A 26,771-nucleotide genomic window follows, 5' to 3' on the forward strand; every position below is an offset into this window, starting at 1 on the left:
GAAAAAGATGACACAGATTGATGTTTTATTCAACACCAGACTGCCATGTGTACATACACAAGAGGCAAACCCACTCACTCATTCTGCACTCAGACATGTTAAATCTACCCAGTGTTCACGTCATTCTCCCTTTTCTGTTGTGGATAAAACGCTGTCTCTATGTGTTCAGTCGTTAAGTGAGGGTGATTAATGACAACATCAGGCACGAAAGTTGCGCTCTTCTTCTTCATTCTCTAGTAGGTAGGCCGGCTTGTAGCGTGTCACCCCCTTCCCATCCACCTCCTGGAGGGCAGTGTTTCGACAAGTGTTGTCCATACTGCCCAGTGATGTGTACCTGCCAGTGGATGAGCACAAAAATAGCGGTTATGCACAGAAAGAGAGAGAGAAAGGAAAAAAAAACACCCAGAGAACAAGAATTCTGCCCTGCAGCTCGGATTCAGTTTAAACTCAAACAACAGAAAGATGGAGCACCAGCAAACAGAAAGACAAAATGTCTTCTTACCCTTTATCATAGAGAATGCAGTAGGGCACGTATAAAGTCCTCAAAAACGACCAAATGTCATGATAGTTCCAGTCCTGTAGTGGAAGACACATAAATAAATAGAAACAATAATAATAATGTAAATGGTAAATTGACTGTATTTATATAGTGCTTTTCCATCTGCATCATATGCTCAAAGCGCTTTACAATAATGCCTCACATTCACCCTGATGTGAGGCTGCTGCCATACAAGTTACTCACTACACACCGGGAGCAACTAGAGCCCAACCGATACAGATTTTTTTGAGGCTGATGGCGATAACGGTATTTGGATGAAAAAAAAATGCAGATAATCGACAAATCGGCCGATTTGCCAATAGCCAATAAATCAGCCGATAATTTTATTTTTTTTTTTTAAATGAATAAAATGTTCTTTTTTGGACCCTTAACAAAAAAGGTATGAGCCAAAAAATGCAAACATGCAATTGGAGCAGTTAGGGGGCTATTCAAATGGGCCAACTAGTAAGATATCACTCCTGAAAACGATCTTTGCCATATCACGTGAGGTAAATCTGCCCTACGATGGGATTTTGGAAAACCATTGTGACGGAGAACCAATTCCGATTGGACACTCACATTGCGCACGTCATCACACATCTTCTATGAGGAGTACCAAGATGGCCGACGGTGGCTCGAAAGTCCGCGGAGTTAACTTTTCAGCAAAAAAAAAAAAGTACGTTTCTATCTCCTATCATTAAAAAGTTATTTACAATTTAGTAAAGCTTGGTCCCAGCCGTCATATATGATGGCGTCAGCCCCAGAGGGTTAATGGCGAACGGCAGTAATTCCCAGAACCCTTCCGGACGACCAGTGAATCTGAATGTTTCAACCTCTTAGCAGTAAATGAAAGTTTTTCATGCTAGAAATAAGGTCTAAACAAAGTGGGCTTAATAAAAAGCGTGACCGACGCAATGAAGTACATTTGACACATTACTACATAAGCTGAGTTAATCAAACTGAGTTGAAATGAAACGGGAGATATGTGGGGTGAGTGTAATCGCAAAGTTATTACAAACAACATCCTTACAAACTTACTTGTTTGCTTTTGTCAGCCGATCAGTGCAGTGTGCCAGCGAACTACGGGGCCGGTGACGAACACATTTAAGCAGGGGTGTAAGCAGCTGTCAGTTGAATGGAGTCAGAGCTCCATCTACTGTACAAACGGTGCAAGGACATTTTACATTGCCGACACAAACATTATTTCAGTAACTGTTCTGTTTATGAGAAATTATCGGCGTTCTATCGGCTAAATTTCAGCCGATAGTGAGTACTTTGAAAAGGACTTATATCGGCCGATAATATCGGCCGGCTGATATATCGGTCGGGCTCTAGGAGCAACTAGGGGATTAAGGACCTTGCCCAAGGACCCTTAGTGATTTTCAGGTCAGGCTGGGATGTGAACCAAGGATCCTCTGGTCTCAAGCTCAACACTTAACCACTAGACCATCACCTCCCCAGTGTAAATTGGTTTGTAAAAGATTTTACGTCTTTGTCCTTATCAAAACTTTTTACTGCACTGCTGTGCTAATTACATGACCTTCAACTGAGGCACATATGTTAAAAATTCTATTTTGTCTGACTGTCATTTTATTTGTTAATTCATGGTCCAGAAAAGATGGGAAAAAAAACTCCCCTCAATCTGTTCTTTCGGGTTTATGAGCACTTCTGACTTCTCAAAAACTGCATTCTAAATTACTGATATTTTTAAGAGATTTTGTACTGATAAAGTTTCTATCTACTATGTTCATGTGTATAAGTGACAATTTGTTAAAATAAATGTTAACACACAACAATCTGAATGTCACTGAAGTAAACTGTTGTGCTGAAACCTTAACCAAAGGCCGCTAATTTACAGTGCACTCAGTTTACAGTTACACCTCACACTTTTGTCTAACAACTACACACAACTTCACATCACACCCATTTTTCACAGGTGCTATCACCTGCATCGTAACTGAAAACTAACAAACCAATGGAAGAACACCGCACAAGCCACAAGTAAGCACTCTTGTTCTGCACAACCGTGGAAGCCAACAAGAGAGAGGACAAGGATGGGATGAATGGTACAGAGTTAGTTGCGATTAGATCCAGGCCATCATTGGTACATGGCCAAAGCCATACTACCAATGACAAAAATCAATAAGGTAAAACAGAAAAATGTCCAACATGCCAAACTGAGATGACAGAACCAAGCACCTGGGCAACTGTTAGTTCCAGTGGTCACAGTGACCAACCTTGCCACCAGCAAAGTGGCAACGGTCCTGGACTCACAGAAAGTGCCCATCGTCTACAACCAACAGTTCTGAAAGTCGCCCAGACTCCACAGCATAGCCCCTATTCAACTCCATATCCCTGTTGCAGTTAAAAAGGTAAAATCAATTTTGATTAGCGTTGCCAAGTTTCCTACAGCATTCAGATAGAGGAGATTGGTAGGAGAAAAATTTCATTGCAGGTATAAGTGTTGCCAGTCAATCTTTGATAGCACTTCGAACAAAGAGAGAACAGAAAATTTGTGCAGACTGATGCACGTTGTATCCTCTCCAGGGTAACACTGGAGTGGCCAATCCAGGATGCAAGTTTGGCCACAAAGTACGGAGATCGTAGGTTACCCACTCATCATTATCCTCACTAAAGGGACTGAAAGAAATGCAGAGCATGATGTTTGGCATCAGCTTGGCTGCAGGACTGCAGCAAATATGTCATCCATCTACTTTTGGGGCTCCACTCTGGATTTTCTGTTGGGGTTTTACTCCCTTAAGCCCAGGTTACACAGACGGGTTTGTCCGCGGGTAGTACGTAGACCGAAGTTCGCGGTAGTTCCGGCTGTTTTCGCGGTGGAAAGGGGCGGAGCATTTTGCCGGTGTTTTGAGCGCCGTACTAGCCACAAATACGCGGATAAAACGCCGCTAAATAAAGCAGAGTTTTGACGGCGTAGCATCCGGCACACATCAGGCAACGGGGGTTAATACTCAGTTCTATCCTTTACAATCGCAGGTTAAGACGCGCGTGAGAATGGCGGTGTTCTGTTGCCGCCGATAATGCCCTGTGTACCGCTGGATTTATCCAGGCAAATCCTGCGTTACTCCAGGAACTTTTGCTTATAGGCACCGCCCCCAGAGTATAATAGGCTGAAGCAGCTGTCAGTGCAGAGGGAGGGAGTGACAGGGAGCTCATCTCAGCCTTTTCTTTTCTCTCCTTTTTCCCCTCCTCAACGTGTTGCTCGTCTGCACCACAGGACTACCCTCTGCTTCTGAATCAGACCTCTTGGTAAGTCCTTGCTGCTGCCAATTTTATTTTAGGAGGGCTTCTCTGCAAAAATATCTGGAGCTGGCCGCGAGTGAGAGACCTGCATGCAGTGCGCTAGCATTTTTATACTGACCGCCGCCTATCAGCCGTTTGGAACACCGTTAACCGGGAGGCGGCGTTTAGAACAGCGTACTGTCTGCTAGCGCCGCCGTTTTGTCTGCCTTTGTCACGGGTTAAAACGCCTTTGAGGACGCCGATGTGGGCTCTATCGTCGTTTTACACGCCGTTGGTTAGGGATACAACGCCGGCCGCCAATTAAGGCGGTGTAAACTGCGGGACTACAGAAAGGGGCGGGATGACACAGTGATTAAAAAGTATTAAACGCCGTTGTTCGCATTGTCTCCGTCGTCAGGCCACTTCTCCGGGAGCGCTCCCGTAATTATTCTACATGTTGAATAATTTTTTCGACGATTGCCGGTGAAGCCGGAACCAAACCACGCCCCCGTGCGCCGGCGTTAACTACGGCGTTTGATCCCTAAAATGGCCCGGAGGGGGCAAAAACTCTGCTGGGACGCTTCCGGGAGAGTTTACCGTCTATGTGTAAACGGGGCTTTAAACTTTGATTCTCCTAAGACAACAACAAGGCAGTGGTGTTATTTACTCATGGCTGGTGTTCTGTTCGTGGACAAACAGGGCATGTCCAAAGACCAATGGGCTGAGCATGTCACGTGTGGGGCACTGCAAAGCAAAGGGGTTGTCTACAGAGAGGCTTTGTACTGGAAGGGTGAGACTTATGTACTCAGTTTCTTCTTTGCAAACTGGCTAGCCAGCAGTGGAGGCTGAAGGCAGATTGTGAGCACACAACACCTCAGTACACTTGATAGACACAACATAGATCAGGTTGTCCTGTCAACACTGGCTCATGTGCTACAGTAACATGAAGTACAGTACACAAAACAGGTCCCCGTCTCATAGTAATGCAGAGAGACTCAAAGACATGGACAATGAACATGTACAGCTAAGCTATTACATTTGTTGCATCTTACAGTACTGTGTATAGAGATACTATACACAGTACTATATAGAGTACTGTGTGTAGAGCTATACTATGACTAGTGCACTGCCATATCATTGACTTTTATTGATGAGGCTGGCTTCAAGCCGGCCAGGGCAAGATGCTGTGGATGTAATATCATTGGGCAACTGCAATTGTTAGCAGGTCTGTCAGCTTGGGGGAATTGTTACAATGTGTATTGCAATTAGGGGCTCCTCTGAGATCCTTGATGGTATCTTAAATTATGGTAAAAAAAAAAAAAATTAATTAAAAATACTTCCGATAGGTAATGCATGACATACATTTAGGGCAATTTAGGTGTGAGCTGCACTTCCACCCTGCTCAACGTCAAGGTTACATCTTGATAGCAGATTCAATTCTGTTGCCGGAAAATACAACAAGCATGGTGTGTGTGTGTGTATATATATATATATATATATATATAAGTATGCAGTATGACGTAAACCATAAAATGGATGGATGTTCCACTCCTTTAAATGAGAGGATAACAGAATATTCCACCACCACTGGCTGTGAGAACAGCAGCCACACACTGACAGAATGCACTGCCTAAATTTATTTTTTTTTTCCATTTGCTCCAGTGACATACTGGATTACAGACTATGTATGTGTATTATTGCTGTGTCCCAGATTCAAGAGTGTTCATTGGGAAATACCGTTTCAGACAGGGGGTCAGTTTCATTTGTTTGTGTGTTGCAACTTTTGTTAAGTCAGTCATTTTCTACGACCATCAGAAAAAAGGGAGTTTTGTCAAGGGCCTAACTGGCCAGAAAGATGTCCTTCACTGCCAAGCTAAATTGGGTCCATACAACACAGATAATATCAATATATTTCTACGCAGACTTGACAGTATCCTCATCCTATTAGAGTTGATTCACACATTCAGAGCAATCCAGGATTGCTGTCATTTTGGGCGATGTCAAATTCCAGTGGGCTGTTCTGGTTCACAACTGGTTTACTCTATACCCCCAGTTCTCTACATCTCTCCATTTTGTTTTCATCTCAACCCCACAGAAAAATTCTTTTCAGAATGGTGACAATATGCACACTTCTGCATGCAATGGAGTAAACATGAGATGACAATGATATGAAAGGGCTGGATATACCATTCTAGGTACTATGCCCCTCACCACTAGGGAAACTATAACATGCAGTGAACATGAGGTGATTCCATCAGGAGACAATTAGACACTTCCAAGATAACATAGGTACTTCATACCACGAAAATCCAAAATGTACTACATAAAAAACCATATACAAAATGAAGTGGATGTGTGAGACTTACTAGTAATGGGTTGACTCTCATGTATTTGGGCCACCCATGATCAGTGGGACACATGGATGTGAGTGTGAGAGAGTAGGGGTCACTCTTTCTGGTCCCCATCAGTACGGCCCTCAGCTCTGGCCTCCTCTCCTGCACCTCAAACAGAGCCTGCCGAATGCTGCCCTCCACAGAGAACAGCTCCAAGTCATATCTAAAGGACAAGCATCACAAACATGAGCTGATATGATCAAAGTATTGTTATTAAAATTATTATTTTATCCTTCAAATGTGTAGACAAACTGACAGCTCACTTTTTTATTGTGTCCTGAATGAATCTCTCCATTTCTGGAAAGGGAGACACAATACGGATGTAGAGAGCTTTAACCTTGTCTTTGCTTTCTGGATACCGCCTGAGAGTGGCAGAAAGGAGAGACTGGGGTTTATAAGAAAAGGCAACTAACAGGAAAACAGAGAAAGATCAGGTAAGTTTCCAATCTGCTACTATCCAGCTCAAGAAAAACTTAACAGACATGTTTGTCCAGTGTTTTGTCAGTCAGTAATCTTGTTTTCTTCCCCTTGTAGTGCTTCCTCTCATTCTCTTCTAAACTTTTTTTTTTTTTTTTTTTTTTAAACTGTGGTGCTTTACATCCTGCAATGCATACAAATCATCATCTTTTTCATTAGAATCTCTCGTTCATTTTGTACCGGTTAAATCATTTCTGCCTCAAAATGTTCTAATTTTCTTTTCCCCTCTGCTTCCCTGCAGTTACCGCTTCAGTGCTGCATAATAAAGATGCAGCAGTGCTGTGCAGTCTTTTCCACCGTTGAAGCCAATACAGACTTCATCTGTTGAATACTGATCCAGTGCAGCCTCTATCGTCTTCAGAGCAGACAGAACTTTGTCACCCAACGGTGTGCCTGTGGCAAATAAAATTTGAAGCATGAGAATGTTTCACAGTGAAAGTACGCAGATTCACAAATCATTTCTGCATCTAATATAGAGCAAAATATCTCCTTGACCCTTGTCTTAAGTTTGATGTCTACGCTCTTATTTCTCCTTTGTATAGTAGTACACCCCCCCCCCCAAAAAAAAAATTTGCAATATGGAAAAATCTAGTGATCCTTACATTTGCTTTGACTTCTACTTAATTGCAGACAGTATGAAAAAGAATATTTCATGTTTCGTGTAGGTAACATCTGATAATATACATCAATTCTACCATTTTTTTTAAAGTTGGGACAATCAAATTAAACACTGATGATATCAATTTGAACAGGTGATGTGAGGTGACTGTAATGATGATTTGGTACTAAAGCAGTATCCACAAAAGGCTGAGTGTTTGAGAAGCAAAGATGGGCAGGAAGAACTCTAGTTTGTCAACAAAAGGTGAGCAAATTCAAATATTTGACAACAATGTAATAAAGACTAAGGCTTTAAATATTTCACCCTCTATATTGCATAACAGCATTTAATGACAAAGAATCTGGAGGAATGTCAGTGCACAAAGGGCAAGCCTAAGCTCTACACCTGTGATTTCTGACCCCTCAGATGGCACTGCATTGCTCATGTCATTATATCAGCTATTGATGAATGACAGTTCTTAATGCAGTGCCATCTGATATATCAGCTATTGATGAATGACAGTTCTTAATGCAGTGCCATCTGACCCCTCAGATGGCACTGCATTAAGAACTGTCATTCATCAACAGCTGATATAATGACATGAGCAATGATTTACTTTGTGAAACCTTTGTCAAGCACTACAATACAGAATTACATTCACAAATGCCACTTTACTGTGCAAAAAAGAAGCCTTATGTTAACCTTGCCCAGAAGCAGCGTCTCCAAGCTCAGCAGCATCTGGGTTGCACCATCACACAGTGGAAACATTTACTGTAGTCAGACAAATTAGTATTCCAGATCTTTTTTGGAATAAATGGATGCCATGTGCTCCAGCCCAAAGACACAAAGAATCATTCAGACTCTTATCAGCATCAAGTCTAAAAGTCAGGGTGTGTCATGGTATAATGTTGAGTCAGTGCCCTTCTGTTATGTAGCATTAACACAGAAAAGTACACTGAGATTTTACAGCAACAACTTTTCCAGGGATGTAAATGCATTTTTCAACAAGACAACGCAAAACCACATTCTGCAACCATTACAAAGGCATGGCTGCAGGTGAAGGAGTTACAGGTACTAGACTGGCCTGTCTGCAGCCCTAACCTGCTCCCAATAAAGAATGTGTGACGAATTTTGAAAAGAAAATGACCCCGTCCTGTTACACACCTTAAGACGTGTTTGCAGGAAGAATGGGACAAAGTAACACCTTCAATGCTTCATCATTTGCTATCCTCAAAGCCAAAAAGTCTTAAGTGTTGTGAGAAGAAATGGCAGTATTACAAAGTGGGCAATTCTTTAAGTTTTCCTACTTTTTTGGAATGTGTTTCAAGCCTTTAATGCATGAATGGCTGTATATTAACAAGTTAAATGAATTTGTCCAGAAAAAAAAACAAAAAAACAAAACAAAACATGAAATATCTTAGATTCAAACTTTCTGCATAGTGAAATAGAAGTTAAAGTAAATGTAATAATTTCTGCTTTTATTTTGTATTTTCCACATCGTCCCAACTTTTCATGATTTGTAGTCGTATAAAACAGTTTTCCATTTCAAGTTGCGATTCCGTCACTGCACTCAATGTGTGTATAAAGTGAAACAGTTCAAAATAAAAAACAGCTTTACAACAAATTGACTTTTTTTTTTATCTTCTCCTCAGAGACTTGCCCTTCACCCTATGCACCCTGTCTCACACTCACCGCTGTTCGCCATTGTGTAGACCTCAGCAGTGGCAATGGACACTGGGTCAGTGACTAAGGGTACTACGCTACCCTTGGGCAACTCGTCCAGCAGCTCTGCCCGGGCTTTATCCACTGCTTCCTGGCTGTCTGAGTCCAGGACCAGCTTGACTCTGTGATAGTTACTCAACCAGTCAGGATATGAGCCCAGTGCCACCTTCCGACCCCAACCAGCCTGGAGTTTTGCCAGCACAGGGGCAATTGTTGCTTCATCTCTATTCACATACACCTAAAACGATAGCCATGTGTTATCTTTCAGAGATGTGCTGTAGTCTAAAAGTACAGCAACATCAACAGAAAGAGAATGATAGGTGCTGTAAGTTGATTGTTTAACCTCATGCATGTGAAAAGTTGTCCCTGAACCAGCAAAGAGGTGCTCCAGCCCATTAAAAGCTTTCTCCAGCAGAGCCGGGATCCCAGGAAAAACATATACGTTGTGTACACTAACCTGAGAAAAGCGAACAGTCAAATACAGTCAAGGTGTGGGACAAAGAACTTAAAGTTCCAATTTCACTACCAAAGCTACCACCTCCTGAATAGTGGGTCCTTCTGGTTAAATATAGATGTGGTGTTTCACAAGTTTTAGACTTTTGTGGTTTCTTCACTTCAACCACAAGTGTGACACCCACAGAAATAGCAGTGACTGAGTTTGGACAAACAAGGGATCCTCACCTACTGAGCCCCACAGAAAGCTATAAAACATTCACAATAAGACAGTAAAAGCCATGTAATGACCGTTAAACTGATATATAAAACATGGTGAGATGGAAATGGCAGGCATTTTTCATACACTCTCATAGTGGTCAATAATTTGATACTTTGATTTAAAAGCTGCGTTCATATGTGTCTTTTTTTCTCCTTTTGAGAGTTTTGGGTTAAACTGAACTTTAAGTAAATCAATAGGTCTGCAATTAATTTCTAATAAATCGATTAAGCCATTATTCATCCTGTCAACAAATTATAACAAAATAGTGACAAAACTCACTTTTAGCGTAAAAACACACATTTTAAAGCTAATTTTTGTCAGACTAAAAATGTATATATTCAAAGGAAAGAAACACATCCTCCCATATGAGAAGCTGGAAAGGGTGAATGTTGGTAAATTTGACTTAACACAGGACTTAAATTTCTAAAATGTAAACAATTTACCAATTTTCAGAACAGATTACAATTTAAAAAAGTAAGTCCCTTCGGCTGTTCCCTTGTTTTCACTCGGGGTCACCACAGCAGATGCAAGGTGGATCTACATATTGATTTGGCACAAGTTTTACGCCAGATGTCCTTCCTGATGCAAGTACACATAACATGGAGAAATGGGCAGGGGTTGGATTTGAACTGGGAACCTCCCGCACTGAAATCAAGTGCACTAACCACTTGGCCACTACCTATGCTCAGAACAGATCATTTCTGTTAATCAGCTGTTTCAACTCGAACAGCCAAACATCTGAGCTTTGGTGTATGATGTAGTGTATCATTTTTGTAACTCAAATGAAACACCTGTGGTTTTCTTTTTTGACTATTACACATATACACCATTTTAACTCAGCCACATGGGGTGTGCAGCCAGTACATTCAAATCAAATCAATTTTATTTATATAGCGCCAAATCACAACAAACAGCTGCCCCAAGGCGCTTTATACTGTAAGGCAAGGCCATACAATAATTACGGAAAAACCCCAACGAGCCTGAAAGCTGAAGGCTCTGCCTCCCATTCTACTCGTACAAACCCTAGGAACTACAAGTAAGCCTGCAGTCTGAGAGCGAAGCGCTCTATTGGGGTGATATGGTACTATGAGGTCCCTAAGATAAGATGGGAAGAAGAAGAAGTATGAAGAAGAATTTTAAATTCTATTCTAGAATTAACAGGAAGCCAATGAAGAGAGGCCAATATGGGTGAAATATGCTCTCTCCTTCTAGTCCCTGTCAGTATTCTAGCTGCAGCATTTTGAATTAACTGAAGGCTTTTCAGGGAACTTTTAGGACAACCTGATAATAATGAATTACAATAGTCCAGCCTAGAGGAAATAAATGCATGAATTAGTTTTTCAGCATCACTCTGAGACGAGACCTTTCTAATTTTAGAGATATTGCGCAAATGCAAAAAAGCAGTCCTACATATTTGTTTAATATGCGCATTGAATGACATATCCTGATCAAAAATGACTCCAAGATTTCTCACAGTATTACTAGAGGTCAGGGTAATGCCATCCAGAGTAAGGATCTGGTTAGACACCATGTTTCTAAGATTTGTGGGGCCAAGTACAATAACTTCAGTTTTATCTGAGTTTAAAAGCAGGAAATTAGAGGTCATCCATGTCTTTGTCTGTAAGACAATCCTGCAGTTTAGCTAATTGGTGTGTGTCCTCTGGCTTCATGGATAGATAAAGCTGGGTATCATCTGCGTAACAATGAAAATTTAAGCAATACCGTCTAATAATACTGCCTAAGGGAAACATGTATAAAGTGAATAAAATTGGTCCTAGCACAGAACCTTGTGGAACTCCATAATTAACCTTAGTCTGTGAAGAAGATTCCCCATTTACATGAACAAATTGTAATCTATTAGATAAATATGATTCAAACCACTGCAGCGCAGTGCCTTTAATACCTATGGCATGCTCTAATCTCTGTAATAAACTTTTATGGTCAACAGTATCAAAAGCAGCACTGAGGTCTAACAGAACAAGCACAGAGATGAGTCCACTGTCTGAGGCCATAAGAAGATCATTTGTAACCTTCACTAATGCTGTTTCTGTACTATGATGGATTCTAAAACCTGACTGAAATTCTTCAAATAGACCATTCCTCTGCAGATGATCAGTTAGCTGTTTTACAACTACCCTTTCAAGGATTTTTGAGAGAAAAGGAAGGTTGGAGATTGGCCTATAATTAGCTAAGATAGCTGGGTCAAGTGATGGCTTTTTAAGTAATGGTTTAATTACTGCCACCTTAAAAGCCTGTGGTACATAGCCAACTAATAAAGATAGATTGATCATATTTAAGATCGAAGCATTAATTAATGGTAGGGCTTCCTTGAGCAGCCTGGTAGGAATGGGGTCTAATAGACATGTTGATGGTCTGGAGGAAGTAACTAATGAAAATAACTCAGACAGAACAATCGGAGAGAAAGAGTCTAACCAAATACCGGCATCACTGAAAGCAGCCAAAGATAACGATATGTCTTTGGGATGGTTATGAGTAATTTTTTCTCTAATAGTTAGAATTTTATTATCAAAGAAAGTCATGAAGTCATTACTAGTTAAAGTTAAAGGAATACTTGGCTCAATAGAGCTCTGACTCTTTGTCAGCCTGGTTACAGTGCTGAAAAGAAACCTGGGGTTGTTCTTATTTTCGTCAATTAGTGATGAGTAGTAAGATGTCCTAGCTTTACGGAGGGCTTTTTTGTAGAGCAACAGGCTCTTTTTCCAGGCTAAGTGAAGATCTTCTAAATTAGTGAGACGCCATTTCCTCTCCAACTTACGGGTTATCTGCTTTAAGCTGCGAGTTTGTGAGTTATACCACGGAGTCAGGCACTTCTGATTTAAGGCTCTCTTTTTCAGAGGAGCTACAGCATCCAAAGTTGTCTTCAATGAGGATGTAAAACTATTGACGAGATACTCTATCTCACTCACAGAGTTTAGGTAGCTACTCTGCACTGTGTTGGTATATGGCATTAGAGAACATAAAGAAGGAATCATATCCTTAAACCTAGTTACAGCGCTTTCTGAAAGACTTCTAGTGTAATGACACTTATTCCCCACTGCTGGGTAGTCCATCAGAGTAAATGTAAATGTTATTAAGAAATGATCAGACAGAAGGGAGTTTTCAGGGAATACTGTTAAGTCTTCAATTTCCATACCATAAGTCAGAACAAGATCTAAGATATGATTAAAGTGGTGGGTGGACTCATTTACATTTTGAGCAAAGCCAATTGAGTCTAATAATAGATTAAATGCAGTGTTGAGGCTGTCATTCTCAGCATCTGTGTGGATGTTAAAATCACCCACTATAATGATCTTATCTGAGCTAAGCACTAAGTCAGACAAAAGGTCTGAAAATTCACAGAGAAACTCACAGTAACGACCAGGTGGACGATAGATAATAACAAATAAAACTGGTTTTTGGGACTTCCAATTTGGATGGACAAGACTAAGAGTCAAGCTTTCAAATGAATTAAAGCTCTGTCTGGGTTTTGGATTAATTAATAAGATGGAATGGAAGATTGCTGCTAGTCCTCTGCCTCGGCCCGTGCTACGAGCGTTCAGATTTCTAGAAATGAGAGCTGCTCCATCCAAAGTGGGATGGATGCCATCTCTCCTAACAAGACCAGGTTTTCCCCAGAAGCTTTGCCAATTATCTATGAAGCCCACCTCATTTTTTTTTTTTTTTTTTTAACATTCTGAGTACCAGTCCCAAGCCCAGATAAACAACGTCCGCCACCGGTGCTGTTGCCCAACAGGGTGCCGGTGAAAACTGGGCTACTGCTGGGCGAAGACGACGAAGAAGAGGAGGAGAACGTTTCCACAAACAGCGGGAGAAGAAGAAAACTACAAGGGTGGAAATGAGAGTGGGGACTTTGAATGTTGGTAGTATGACTGGTAAAGGGAGACAGCTGGCTGATATGATGGAGAGGAGAAAGGTAGACATATTGTGTGCGCAAGAGACCAAGTGGAAGGGAAGTAAGAGCAGGAGCATCGGCAATGGGTACAAGTTGTTGTACCATGGTGAGGACAGGAAGAGAAATGGTGTTGGGGTCATTTTAAAGGAAGAGTATGTTAAAAGTGTGTTGGAGGTTAAGCACGTGTCTGACAGGGTGATGAGTGTGAAGATGGAAATTGAAGGGGTGATGATGAATATCATCAGTGTATATGCCCCACAGGTAGGTTGTGAGATGAAGGAGAAAGAAGATTTCTGGCGTGTGTTAGATGAGGTGGTGGAGAGTGTGCCCAAGCATGAAAGAGTGGTGATAGGAACAGACTTCAATGGCCATGTTGGTGAAGGGAACAGAGGTGATGAAGAAGTAATGGGTAGATATGGTATCAAGGATAGGAATGGGGAAGGACAGATGGTAGTTGATTTTGCAAAAAGGATGGAAATGGCTGTGGTGAATACCTACTTTAAGAAAAGGGAGGAGCACAGGGTAACATATAAGAGTGGAGGAAGGTGCACACAGGTGGACTACATTCTTTATAGGAGGTGCAAGCTAAAAGAAATCAGAGACTGTAAGATGGTGGCAGGAGACAGTGTCGTTAGACAGCATAGGATGGTTGTTTGTAGGATGAATTTAGAGGTAAAGAAGAAGAGAGTGAGAGCTCAACAAAGGATCAGATGGTGGAAGCTGAAGGAGGAAGACTGTTGTGTAGCGAGCAGGTTGGAAGCACTGGTTGGAAGGGAATCAATTTTGGACAACTGGAAAAGTACTGTAGATGTGGTGAGGGAGACAGCTAGGACAGTACTGGGTATGACATCTGGACAGTGGAAGGAAGACAAAGAGACTTGGTGGTGGAATGAAGAGGTCCAGGAAAGCATAAGGAGAAAGAGGTTGGCGAAAAAGTTTTGGGATAGTCGTAGAGATGAAGAAAGTAGATGGGAGTACAAGGAGATGTGGTGTAAGGCGAAAAGGGAAGTGGCAAAAGCGAAGGAAAAGGCATATTGCGAGCTGTACAAGAAGCTGAATAGTAAGGAAGGAGAAAAGGCCAGACAAAGGGACAGAGCTGGAAAGGATGTGCAGTAGGTTAGGGTGGTAAAGGATGCACATGGTAATGTGCTGACAAGTGAGGAGTGTGTGCTGAGAAGGTGGAGGGAATATTTTGAAGAGCTGATGACTAAAGAAAATGAGCGAGAGAAAAGGCTGGATGATGTGGTGAGAGTAAATCAGGAAGTACAAGAGATTAGTAAGGAAAAAGTGAGGGCAGCTATGAAGAGGATGAAGAGTGGAAAGGCAGTTGGTCCAGATGACATCCCAGTGGAGGCATGGAAATGTCTAGGAGAGATGGCAGTAGAGTTTCTAACCAGATTGTTTAATAAAATCTTGGAAAGTGATAGGATGCTGGTTCCCATTTTCAAGAACAAGGGTGATGTGCAGAGCTGCAGTAACTATGAAGTTGATCAGCCACAGCATGAAGTTATGGGAAAGAGTAGTAGAAGCTAGGCTTAGAAAACAGGTGAAGATCTGTGAGCAGCAATATGGTTTCATGCCGAGAAAGACCACTACAGATGCAATGTTTGCTCTGAGAATACTGTTGGAGAAGTACAGAGAAGGCCAGAAAGAGTTACATTGTGTGCTTGTGGACTGAGATGCGCAGTTGGAATGACAGACTCATTCAAGGTGGAGGTGGGATTACACCAAGGATCAGCTCTGAGTCCTTTCTTGTTTGCAGTGGTTATGGACAGGTTGACAGATGAGACCAGACAGGAGTCCCCATGGACTATGATGTTTGCAGATGACATTGTGATCTGCACTGAGAGTAGAGAGCAAGTTGAGTCTAGTCTGGAGAGGTGGAGATATGCTTTGGAGAGAAGGGGAATGAAAGTCAGTAGAAGCAAGACTGAGTACATGTGTGTGAATGGGAGGGAGCCCAGTGGAATAGTGCAGTTACAAGGAGTAGAAGTGGTGAAAGTAGATGAGTTTAAATATTTGGGGTCAACTGTTCAAAGTAATGGAGAGTGTGGTAGAGAGGTGAAAAAGAGAGTGCAGGCAGGGTGGAGTGGGTGGAGAAAGGTGGCAGGAGTGATTTGCAACCGAAGAATATCAGCAAGAGTGAAGGGGAAAGTTTACAAGACAGTAGTGAGACCAGCTATGTTGTACGGCTTAGAGACGGTGGAACTAACAAAAAGACAGGAGGCGGAGCTGGAGGTGGCAGAGCTGAAGATGTTGAGATTCTCTTTGGGAGTGACAAAAATGGACAAGATTAGGAATGAACATATCAGAGGGACAGCTCAGGTGGGACAGTTTGGAAACAAAGTCGGAGAGGTGAGATTGAGATGGTTTGGACATGTGCAGAGAAGGGACCCAGGGTATATAGGGAGAAGGATGCTGAGGTTGGAGCCACCAGGCAGGAGGAGAAGAGGGAGGCCAAAGAGGAGGTTTATGGATGTGTTGAAGGAGGGCATGCAGGTGGTTGGTGTGACAGAGGAAGATAGAGGACAGGGTGAGATGGAAACAATTGACCTGCTGTGGCGACCCCTAACGGGAACAGCCGAAAGACAAAGAAGACACATATACACCATTTTCCCCCTCTAAAAACAAATAGAATCGCTTATGGCCTAGTTCAAAAATAATGAAGCCAAAGTGTGACATAACCATCAAAATTTAAAAGTGGTCTTTTTTGTGAAATGTTATCATTTTAGGTATGGTTATATATCAGAGTTTCAATATTTCTATTGGTCTCGGTTCAGTCATTGCTAGAAATTATCAGTGCATATATACTATAATGTGCTAGAGCGTAACGCTTGGGACAACATTTGGAGGTATCTTCTGCAGAAGCCTGAAACAAAGAAATTCTGTCCATTAGTTCCTGGCATTATTGAACAAGTAATATAATTATTCTATTGAAGCAGAGTAGGAGCTATAGCTAAGGTTTGGACACAAATAAATCATGGACTTATTCTCAGCGTTACGCTTGCGACAGTTTTACCTTGCTTTAGAAACATGATGTTTTTTCTACAAAATGACATTTCTACCTTTAGAAAAATGTATTACTGTGTGTTAGTATGAAGCACAAACAAACTGACAAAATACAAGGTTATTTCTTTAACATTCAACTTCAAATGATAATGCTAAATATCAAATGTGACACAAAATTGATGAAAAAAGTGCTATTATTGAGGTAAATTTCATGCATATCTCTGGACCCATGCAGAATTTTTCCATGAAATTTTCAGTACCTGTCAAAGAGACTACAGGCAACTCACAGATAAATCTGGATGTTGCTAAATAAAATAATGGCTTGATCATGACAAATGCAATGCAAATCAGCAGTTACGCTTCATTATTTTTGAACTAGGCCTTATACCACATACCTTTCACTCATATTTTTAAAAGCTGCAAATACCAAAAAATAAAAACTTATATAAAATATCTTCATAACTCAAAGAATCCTATGTAATGTATAACATTATAATTTCACTTTATAAAGCCTCCGAAACTTGATAACCACGTGGACTGTTTCTGTAGACACAGAATGTTTGAAATGTAAATAATCACATACTTGAAACAATGTATGATTTATGATATGAATTTCAGAAGTACTACATTGGCAGTCTTTTTGCAACTACTTTACTGTCTAATAATAAAACGTCAATTACAACACTACCAAATTAAAAGTATTGATTTAAGTTCATAAATTGCATGCAAGGATTCATTTGTCTTTTGAAAAATCAACTGCAAAGGTCTCAGTTTGTAAAACGGAACTGAAAAATACAAGTGTCCACCTACTTTAGGTTCCCTTCACACATAGTGCGAATTTGGTCGAATTACGGCGAAACAGTTCGAATTAGTGCACCACGAAACATCGCGCCGACAGGCAGGCGTGCACGATCCCAGTGCCACGGTTCGTACACTGGACTGTCTTTCGAGCAGGAACACAGTGCAAGCTGCTGCAGCTGTTCACACTGTGGGACAAGCTGCACCACATCGTGCTGCTGATGTGGAGGAAAATAAAATGAAAACCAGCTGTATAATTAGTGAATATCACTCGGTTGATATAAACAATACATAAAAGGGGACGCAATACAGAACCCCGCAGTTAAATTACCCTGGTTAAATTAAAAAAAAAAAAAAAAGCCACTACAGCATTTGAACCCACATGTTCTGATTACCAAACGGAAACTTTACCACTGTGCCACAATCACAGTTTCATAACAGGGGTGTGAAATAGTTAAAATCAACAAGCAGTTAAACGTATTTTCTAAAAAAGAAAAAAAGAAAGAAAGAAAAAAAAAAAAGCGCTGTGATAACTGACCAAATGGCATTTGGTACGGCGTATTTCTGCTGATACGTGACTGAAGGTGGCATATTTGTTGTACTGTTGGCCTGTCATATGGTCCTGTGGCGCGCCGCTCACTGTCCTGTCAGACAGATGTGACATTCAGATCACCTGCTGCATATCCACATGAACTGGCGGTCCGGTCCAGCTGGAACAGCCGGTCATATGAGGACAGCAAGCATACATACGCGCGTCCTTCAAAACACGGTGTGTGTTCAGCAGCTCTGATGTCTAGGACCAGAGCTGTCAACAGCTGCCACGCCCCCGTCCATTCAGCGCACAGACCAAGGTGTCACTCTGTGATCGGATGAGAGGCCCCTCATCTGCCTGGGAGCGCGTGAACCACACGCATGCATGTGGGGTGGTTAGAGCGGGGGGGACACATGTACACGTGTTGTGGGGGGAGCCGACACTCTGGCATGTCACATGTGCACTCAGCAACTCCACAGTAGTGGGGGACTTAGACAAATTTCACATCCAGCTCAACAGTGATTGTCTGCTGACTGGTTTCGTGATGATAGTGTGAATGGCCACACATTTTCTAAGTGCTACATGAGCGGTGTTAGATGTTAGTGTGTCAGCTGGAATTTGGCCGACACCTGCCGCGAGAGGGTTCAATGGGCTCTCACAGTGCACACTTTCAGCCACTGGTGTGGTCTAATAGTTGGAGTAACGTGTACGAGGCTTTTGAGGCAGCTACGAATTTACATGTTTTGCATACGATTCCTGCTTCATGCGCACTTCGACCAAATTCACACTATATGTGAAGGGGCCCTTAGTCATCAACTAGACTGCAGAATTTGTGACTTTAGTTTTATTTTTGGTTTTGTAAAATGTCATCTGAATGAAACTGAATTAGATCATGAATAGTTTTATGACAGTTTATGACAAAACAAATTGCAGTGAAAGAAAGGAAAAATGACCTTCTTATTGCTAATGCACTGATTCATGACACCTCCTGTGTAAGTACTTTAATTTCAACTAAGTGCTACATAAAAACTTGTAAGTTTTTACAGCCTTTTAAAACCTGCACTTCATGAAACGTTACTCTGTCCTGCCTTGTAAGTTTCTTGTGTAACTTACAGAGAACTTAACTGTGTTCTTCGAAAAAATAAATACACACACATTGAGAGTGTCATGTAAGGAATTTTGAGACAACATGGTTTATGGCATTTCGCAAATACAGACTGACAAAAGGTTTACTCACCAGTGGGTAATGGACAGGCTGTCCAGTCTGAGGGTCAGTCATGTAGTTGAGTTTCGCAGAAGAAGGCACTGTGGCCAGCTTCATAGCAGCACTGTCTTTATCTACTACCCCGAAAAACTTCTCAACCAGACGTGCAAGCTCTGGATGGATGTATAAATCTTCTTGGAATGCCATGGCAATGCTTTCAAAGGTGACATCATCATGAGTGGGTCCTATGCCCCCTGAGGTTATAACATGTATATACTGAGATGAAAGCAGGGTGACCTCTCTAGCAATCACCTCCTGTACATCTGGTATTACTGTTATTCGCTGCACAGACACACCAAGTTTCCTCAGGGATCGGGCCAGAAAGGCACTGTTGGTGTCCACTGTGTGGCCCTGGGAGGCAGCGGGGGAGGAGGACAATTATTTTCAGTCAAGCTTTGATCACACACAACTGTACATCAAATACAAAGACATATCGACTTCAAGGACTTATTTGGTGAAATTCAGCAACCTTGTAGGGAACACGTCTGGGGTTGAGAAATTATACAGAAGCTCAAAACATCATGTTTAGATCACAATCTTGTCAAGTCAAGACTTACTGGTGATTTTGTTTTAATGAGAACACTGTTGTTAGATAAAAGGATCCATCAAAGAGGTATATATAAATACTTGTGAAAAGAAGTGTCACTTTCAAGAACATTCCAGGATCCCAAGTCCTGAGGGACGCTGTCACTTATAAATGCATCTTGAAACTCTTAAAAGCCGCATGTATTCATCCATGTTTCAAAACTGAATTGCCTCTTATATCACCTTGAGGATCTCGTCTCCAATGATGAGAATGGCAGCAGTGGGAGTTTCCACTTTAGCAGCAGAGGAGGGACTTGAGCACTGGTGACTCGTGGTCATGGTTTCTTTGCTAAGATGAAGTGCCAGTCTCCCCACACGCACCACAGCTCTACTCAACTTTGGAAAAGCCAGGCTAGAAAATATTGGGGGGAAGAAAAAAAAAAGAAAAAAAAAAAAACCTGATAAGCAATTTGTTACACACTTGTTATGTTTCTCTTTTCTTTTATCTGTATGTACACATTTTTAAATACAGACTTCTGTAAAATTATAAGTAATAAGCCAAGTTATAAATCTTCCTAACCAAGAGAAGTGCTTAACACATGAGCATGCTGCATCCTAAATAGTCAATATCTATTACTTTTCTTCTAACCAGTATCTATGAGAGGATTAGAAAATAATGTTTCTTTGTTTTTTAATCTTACGTCAACATGAAAAATCCATATGGTCCATCCCAACGCATCAGTATGGCTCAGGCCCCTTCCTTCGTAGCATGTCTCCTACCTGGGAGTATCTTGCAAGGACCATGAAGGAGAACTAAAAAGAAAAAAAGAAGAAAGGGAAAAAGAGCACAAAACAATGAACAGCTTGTACAGCAACACAGAGAAGCCATCAACAACAATAAGTAATCAACAATGCCTGTTGTAAAAAGTCTACTGAAAGGGACTGGAGTGACAGGTTAATAGCTGAAGCTAAAATACTAAATTGATTTGAAATTTATTTATTTTCAGTCTGTAAATAGAAATGAATTCATTCATTCATGTACAATAATACACTAAAATCAAATTAAATAATTCAAAACATCACAATAAGATAACAACATGGCTTAGAGGTTTCTGAACAAACCAAACCAAATGCAATCAAAATAATGACAAATATTTTGAAAGTAAAACCAACTGATAAAAGCAAATTACATGCTGCTGGTTCCTGTACAGTGTTCTTCTAGACCAGTGTTACTCTCAAGACAACCATTTTCATATTTGTTCAGTAGAATTTTTGACTATCTCAGCCAGCAGTCGTGTGTGAAGTGATTGGGACGAGGATCAGTACCTCCAAATCTGAGACCATGGTTCTCTGTCTGAAAAGAGTGGATTGTCCCCTCTGAGTCAGGAGAGAGTTATTTCCCACAAATGGAGGAGTTCAAGTTTCTTGGGGTCTTGTTTACAAATGTGGTTAAGATGGAGGGTGAGATTGACAGATGGATCAGGGGTGCATCTGGGGCCAAGTCCAGGTGGTGACTGAAAGTCTGAATCTTCATTTTGATTCAGTACAACTGCAAACCCGCTCACCTACTCAGGTGCTGCAATCAGGGCATCCATTGATTCTGCAAAGATCAAAGAATTGTCTGCAAAGTCAAGCCTTCCTCACAGAGATGCCTAAGGCACTGCTTTCTGCAATTCTACCCAACAGTCCATTCAAGCACTGAACAGAGTAGGGGCCACAACAGATCCCTGAAGAATGCTAGAATTCACTAGGAAGAAGTCAGAGAGTCTGCTCCCATTCTGTACAAGAGTCATGATGCCTGTGAACAGGCTGGCTATGATTTCCAGCAAATTGTTGGAGAGCCTGCAAATTTGCAGGATATCCCAGAACAGCCTGGTCAATCAAATAACTGAGGAATTACTATTATTATTGTTTTTAAATGATAAGAAGTTATTATTTTTAAATAACTACTTTTGACCACATACATACCTACCTACCTACCTATGTGCAACCTATGATGATTCAGGACATTAGGCTCAAGCTCTTCTGTTGGCTCTTCTGCCACCTCTATTCCTCTCACGACATCTTGATAGTGGTGTTAATACACTGATTTCGCAGTTTCTCTAGTAGCAGGCGTATGTTTGTGATCATATCCTAGGGGTTGGTCTTTCCATAGTTTATTCAAACAGCTCTTAAAGCTGTTAATCCTAGGAGCTGATATGACGACGTCAGGCAACTTGTTCGAGGTGTCTGAGGTTCTAACTGAAAATGTGTTGTGATTGGTCTAGTCATGATTTTTACAACTTTCAAATGGTGTCCTCTTGCATTTGCCATTTGGTCTGACAGTTTCATGAAATCACACACTTCACAGTCATATTTGCCAGACAGAATCTTGTACATTTCAATCATATCTCCATGGAGTCTACAGAATGCTAACAAAGGAAGTTTTAACCTTTGGAGTCTTTAAGGGTGTGATCATTCCTTGAGACCTGCTGGGAGCATTTTTGACTGGCCGTCAATGGATGTTTCCAGTGGCTTCTATAGGCGACCAAATATGGCGACCAGATTTGGTTGGCAAATTCCAAGACATAAACCTTTACACTGTGTATGAGGATACTTCAAAAAATTCTCAGCCTCATCCAGAGACAAGTTCAAGATGTGATTGTCATCCGCAAAGGGACATCAATGTTTGAACATCAGTGGACCAAGTGCATTGAAATTAAGGGAAACCATATTGAAAAATAATGCAAGCACAATCGTTCTCTTGACATATTTTCTTGGTGAGGATGACAGCTTTTTGAAATACCCCTCTTATGTCACACTATAGAAGAATGTATATGTGGAAATGGGTGACAGAGCTATTGTTATAAAAGCCAATCTGGCACAGCACTGTTGACAACATAAAATGAAGAGAAACATGCAGACATGGAATTATCAAAACAATGTTAATTATTGTTAATTAACAATGTTACTTATATGAAGAACAAAAAAGAGGGGGGTTAAGAGACTGCAGTAAAGTGAGAAAGACATTCACAGATTTGAAGAACACAGCTCAATAAATCTTAAAAGAAACATTGCAGAAAAACAAACTGCACTAGTTTCTAACCTCAGGAAGGTAGACAACGAGCCTTATTTTTATCCATATGAACCGTCCTCCGAGCTGGAATAATAACACTGATCTGAACGAGCAGGCTGCTGAGACACTTAAATGTAGGGACTGCCTACAAAGTGCAAAAATGAAAAGACACACCAGAAAAATATTCAATAAATTCATTAAAAATTTAAACAGTGAAAAATTCTCCAGAATTATTCAAAAAGACATTTTTCCAAACTGGGTGCTGCAGTATAAGAAGTAGGAGACCATTTTGTGTCACTACACTTTTTAACAATGATGCTATTGAAAACTTAAACAATGAAAATTTATCCAATAACTGTGCAAAAAAAATTTTTTTTCCAAACTGAGTGCAGAGCCAGTGGACAAGTGGTTTGTGCACTTGGTTTCAGTGTGGAAGGTTCCCAGTTCAAACCCCACCCCTGCCACATTTCTCCATGTAATGTGGAGTTGCATCAAGAAGGGCGTCCGGGGTAAAATTTGTGCCAATTTAACATGGCACAATTTAATTTTACCTTGTGTGCGCTTTTTATATGTGTTCATGTACCGGGCCGGCTTATGTGTGTGTTATGTGTGTGTCGTCTGTCGTCATGAGGCCGGTCAAGGTTTGCTCAGCCCTGCTGTTGACCTAAGGCAGGATATACATCTGGAGCTGGTCCCCGGGCGCCTAAAGGCAACTTCTGCTCCTAACTGGCAATTAGGATGGGTTAAATGCAGTAATCACCTTTCATTGTGCAGGGAACATGTTCCTTTGTGCATATGACAATAAATTCTTTTGAATCCTTGAATGCAGATCCACTTTGAATCTGCTGTGGTGACACAGAGTGAAAACAAGGCTGAAGGGACTTACTTTTTTTTACATTTTTCCAAACTGAGTGCTGTAGTATAACCAGCAGGAGACCATTGATGTGTACCATGAATTTGGTGACACCATATCTTATAACAATGAATTTACTGAATATTTTCTGGTGTCTCTTTTTATTTTTGCACTTTGTAGATGGCCCCTGCCTTTAAGTTTCTCAGCCGCCTGTTCATTCAGATCAGGGGCAAATCTAGGTTTCTTAGAACAAACCGACAAGGGAGGTGCAGGGGCATGCACCCTTGGAAAATTTTGAAATTGAGGGTGCATTTTCCGGCTGTTTCAGGCAATTCAAGCATGTATTTTGGGCATTTGGAACAGGTAATTGCTAGAATTTTATTAACAAGTTGAGATGGTTAACGCCAAAGAGACTAAAATGACAACACTGCCTCCAGGTGGCCAACAGGAGAAGTGACACTCCTCTTGTGGGTCAGGACAATCAATTTTTATTTAAGCACTAGATGTGAGGACCAGTGCAATCTCCTCATTGGTTCACTGTTGCCAATCTGCCGCCATCTTGGTTAGCATTTAACAAAAAGGCATGATCAATATTTTCAAGAGAGTTTCATGATAAACCTGCCTTTTCCACATTTGTACAGCCCATATTTGTCAAAACAAATACAGAAGAGGGGGAGAATTGAGAGAAAACAAAATTCCATTCTATGACTTTGCTCTTACAGAAAATTTCAGGATGGAATACCTGATGTGAAGAAAAAAACCTGAGGCTAATTCAAATGGGATAAATCAAATTGAAGTCACTACTGTACGGAATACACAACAGATTATCTTCTAGTTCAAAATACATATCGGAAAATCTGGAATTTGGGACTATTTCTAAATGAATAATAAAGAACATTAATGTCGGCAATAAATAAACAACATGCCGGAATGAAGTTCAATCATGTTGGCTACTGGTGATGGAAAAGAATTAAGTTTGTGAGATTTTGCAAATAGGTTTTGTAGACAAAGAAGTAGTTAACAATTTCGCAGCATGATGGAATCTCATTTTTATATATTCAGTATTTTAGTAGCGTTTTCTGATGTACACATACAAATCCCAACTTCAATTACAAGAATAAGATCAGCTAGTGACATCAACGTGCAATTTTAGTCATTTTCCCACATCATTAATATTACATATAATAATTACTTATGAAAGCTCACGCCACGATCCTTTGTGAGCTTGTTGCCACACCCAAATCCTGCACAAAGCAGCATTTTAAGATCACTTGAACCCATTGATTACCATTCAATATAAATTGAGTAAATAGAAATAGTGAGTAAATACAAATCGATGCTTTAACCCAAGTTTAAGTAAGTGAATTTACTACCTGACAATGTGTAATAACACTGAGCAAGATGGCAGCTGCCTGACAACACCTCACAAACTGCATCCACCATCTAGCTGATTCAATGGAAATCGATGGTCAGGAATTTTTTTTGAGTGGCACAAATAATTTTTTTGGCATCTTGTTTTGTAAATAGTTGAACAAAAACACCTGAATCATTTCCTGCATTTTATTGTAAATAGCTGTATATAACTTTGTTGTTTGCTAGATCTGTACATTTATTATATTACATTTGTTATATTTGCATTCTATGTTATAAAGATGGTTTGTTAAACATGTTTGTGTTTTCATAGCAAAAAAAAAAAATTTTCTATTTGGATTTTATGTTTTTGTGTGAATTTAGGTTCACTGTGTTAATACAGTATGTTAGAATGAAAGGAAAATTGTAAAGTCACACAGGTGAGGTTGTGCTGAAAAAAAAATGACACCAAACGCAGTTTTTTGTTTGTTTGTTTTTAAGGTAAATTAAGTCAAAAACAACGAATTATACCCCGGACCCCAGAGGGTTAAGCTTTTGGCTGGCAAGTTGTAACATAGCCATTTAATTTTTGGCGCAGCTCAAGGGTGGGGGGGGTTAAACCGGTTCCAGAAAGGGCCGAGAGGGTGCAGGCTTCCTGTGCAACCACCCACTCCAGCAGGTGATTTCACTGATTAACTGATTTCACCTGCTCAAAGTGATATTAATCAGTGAAATCACCTGCTGAAGTGGGTGGTTGCACAGAAAACCTGCACCCTCTCAGCCCTTTCTGGAACCGGTTTGAGACCTCTGGGTTAAAAGCTTAGATCAGCCAGTGCATATGGACAAAAAATGTTGTAGCTTGGTGTGTAACTTTCTGAAGTTAGAAACTAGTGTTGTTTGTTTTTTGATAATTCTCTTAAGATTTGAATCTTTGAATCTGTGAACATCTTAGTCTCTTACTTTACTGCAGTGACAAACTGCAAAGGGAGAAAGTTTGGAGTCTTTGGTGTCTCTAACTCCATAACTAACTTATTAAGAAGCAAGTACACACTGATTGCTAGCTTCTGTTTCCTAGCTGCTGTTTTTCATTATTTCCTATAATTCTGTTAAGTCCAGGCTACCAGTTTTAGGTGTGCTAAAAATCTAAGGTTAAGGTTAAGGGCAATGGCAAGGTCAAGGTCAAGGTCAAGGTAAAAAAAAACTCTGGTAGCAATTTGTGCTTTTTTGCCTCCACATATTGCATGAATATGGCGTATGGTCTTGCCCTCAAGCCATTAGCTGGGATAAGTGATTGACCTTCAGGGTTTACCTGGAAGTCAAACAACTTTGTCAGTCATGGTTAGTCTCATGGTTAGTCTCTTTTGGCAATATACTCGTCACCCTCTTTTTGGTCATTTTTACATTTAGAAAGACTCATGTTGACAAAGCATTACTTACCGGTGAACACACTGTCTTCTGACAAGACGTCACTCAAAAAACACGGACGGTTACTGTCCAATTACAAAAAAGAACAGGTTTTCTGGAGCGTCATAAGACCGATGAGGAGGCGTGTTTTACCCACCATAGAACGGGAACCAAAGACCAAAACATCCAAGTCAAACAGAACATTAAAAACAAAACAAACCTCATCCTGTCGTACAAGAATCGCTAAACCCGATGTAAAACACTGTTTTTTTTAAGCAAGTCGTGACACTATCCAAAAATTAATCCACTTACAGATACCGAGACGCTAAATACTGCTTCGATCCAAAACCGACGGCATCAGTCCACCGCGGGCGCCTCTGCT

At 40.8% G+C, this 26,771-nt stretch overlaps 1 protein-coding gene across 5 annotated transcripts; it reads right to left on the reverse strand.

Moving 5' to 3' along the window:
* On the reverse strand, nucleotides 1-26,717 carry flad1 (flavin adenine dinucleotide synthetase 1). Of its 5 annotated transcripts, XM_034174761.1 has the most exons (13): nucleotides 26,423-26,717; nucleotides 22,813-22,927; nucleotides 21,054-21,327; nucleotides 20,429-20,540; nucleotides 19,971-20,139; nucleotides 19,176-19,553; nucleotides 9,315-9,428; nucleotides 8,942-9,209; nucleotides 6,897-7,044; nucleotides 6,438-6,536; nucleotides 6,148-6,337; nucleotides 503-576; nucleotides 1-334 (listed from the first exon to the last, which is right to left on the reverse strand). In XM_034174761.1, the coding sequence occupies exons 4-13, from the start codon at nucleotides 20,464-20,466 to the stop codon at nucleotides 199-201; spliced, it is 1,614 nt and encodes a 537-aa protein (XP_034030652.1). In that variant the 5' UTR covers nucleotides 20,467-20,540; nucleotides 21,054-21,327; nucleotides 22,813-22,927; nucleotides 26,423-26,717; the 3' UTR covers nucleotides 1-198. The 5 variants fall into 5 exon arrangements, with proteins under 5 accessions (XP_034030652.1, XP_034030653.1, XP_034030655.1 ...); XM_034174762.1 differs by lacking the exon at nucleotides 22,813-22,927; XM_034174764.1 differs by lacking the exon at nucleotides 21,054-21,327.
* Nucleotides 26,718-26,771: the final 54 nt, after the last annotated feature.

Source organism: Thalassophryne amazonica, chromosome 7 (assembly GCF_902500255.1).
Source record: "Thalassophryne amazonica chromosome 7, fThaAma1.1, whole genome shotgun sequence".
Lineage (NCBI taxonomy): Eukaryota > Metazoa > Chordata > Actinopteri > Batrachoidiformes > Batrachoididae > Thalassophryne > Thalassophryne amazonica.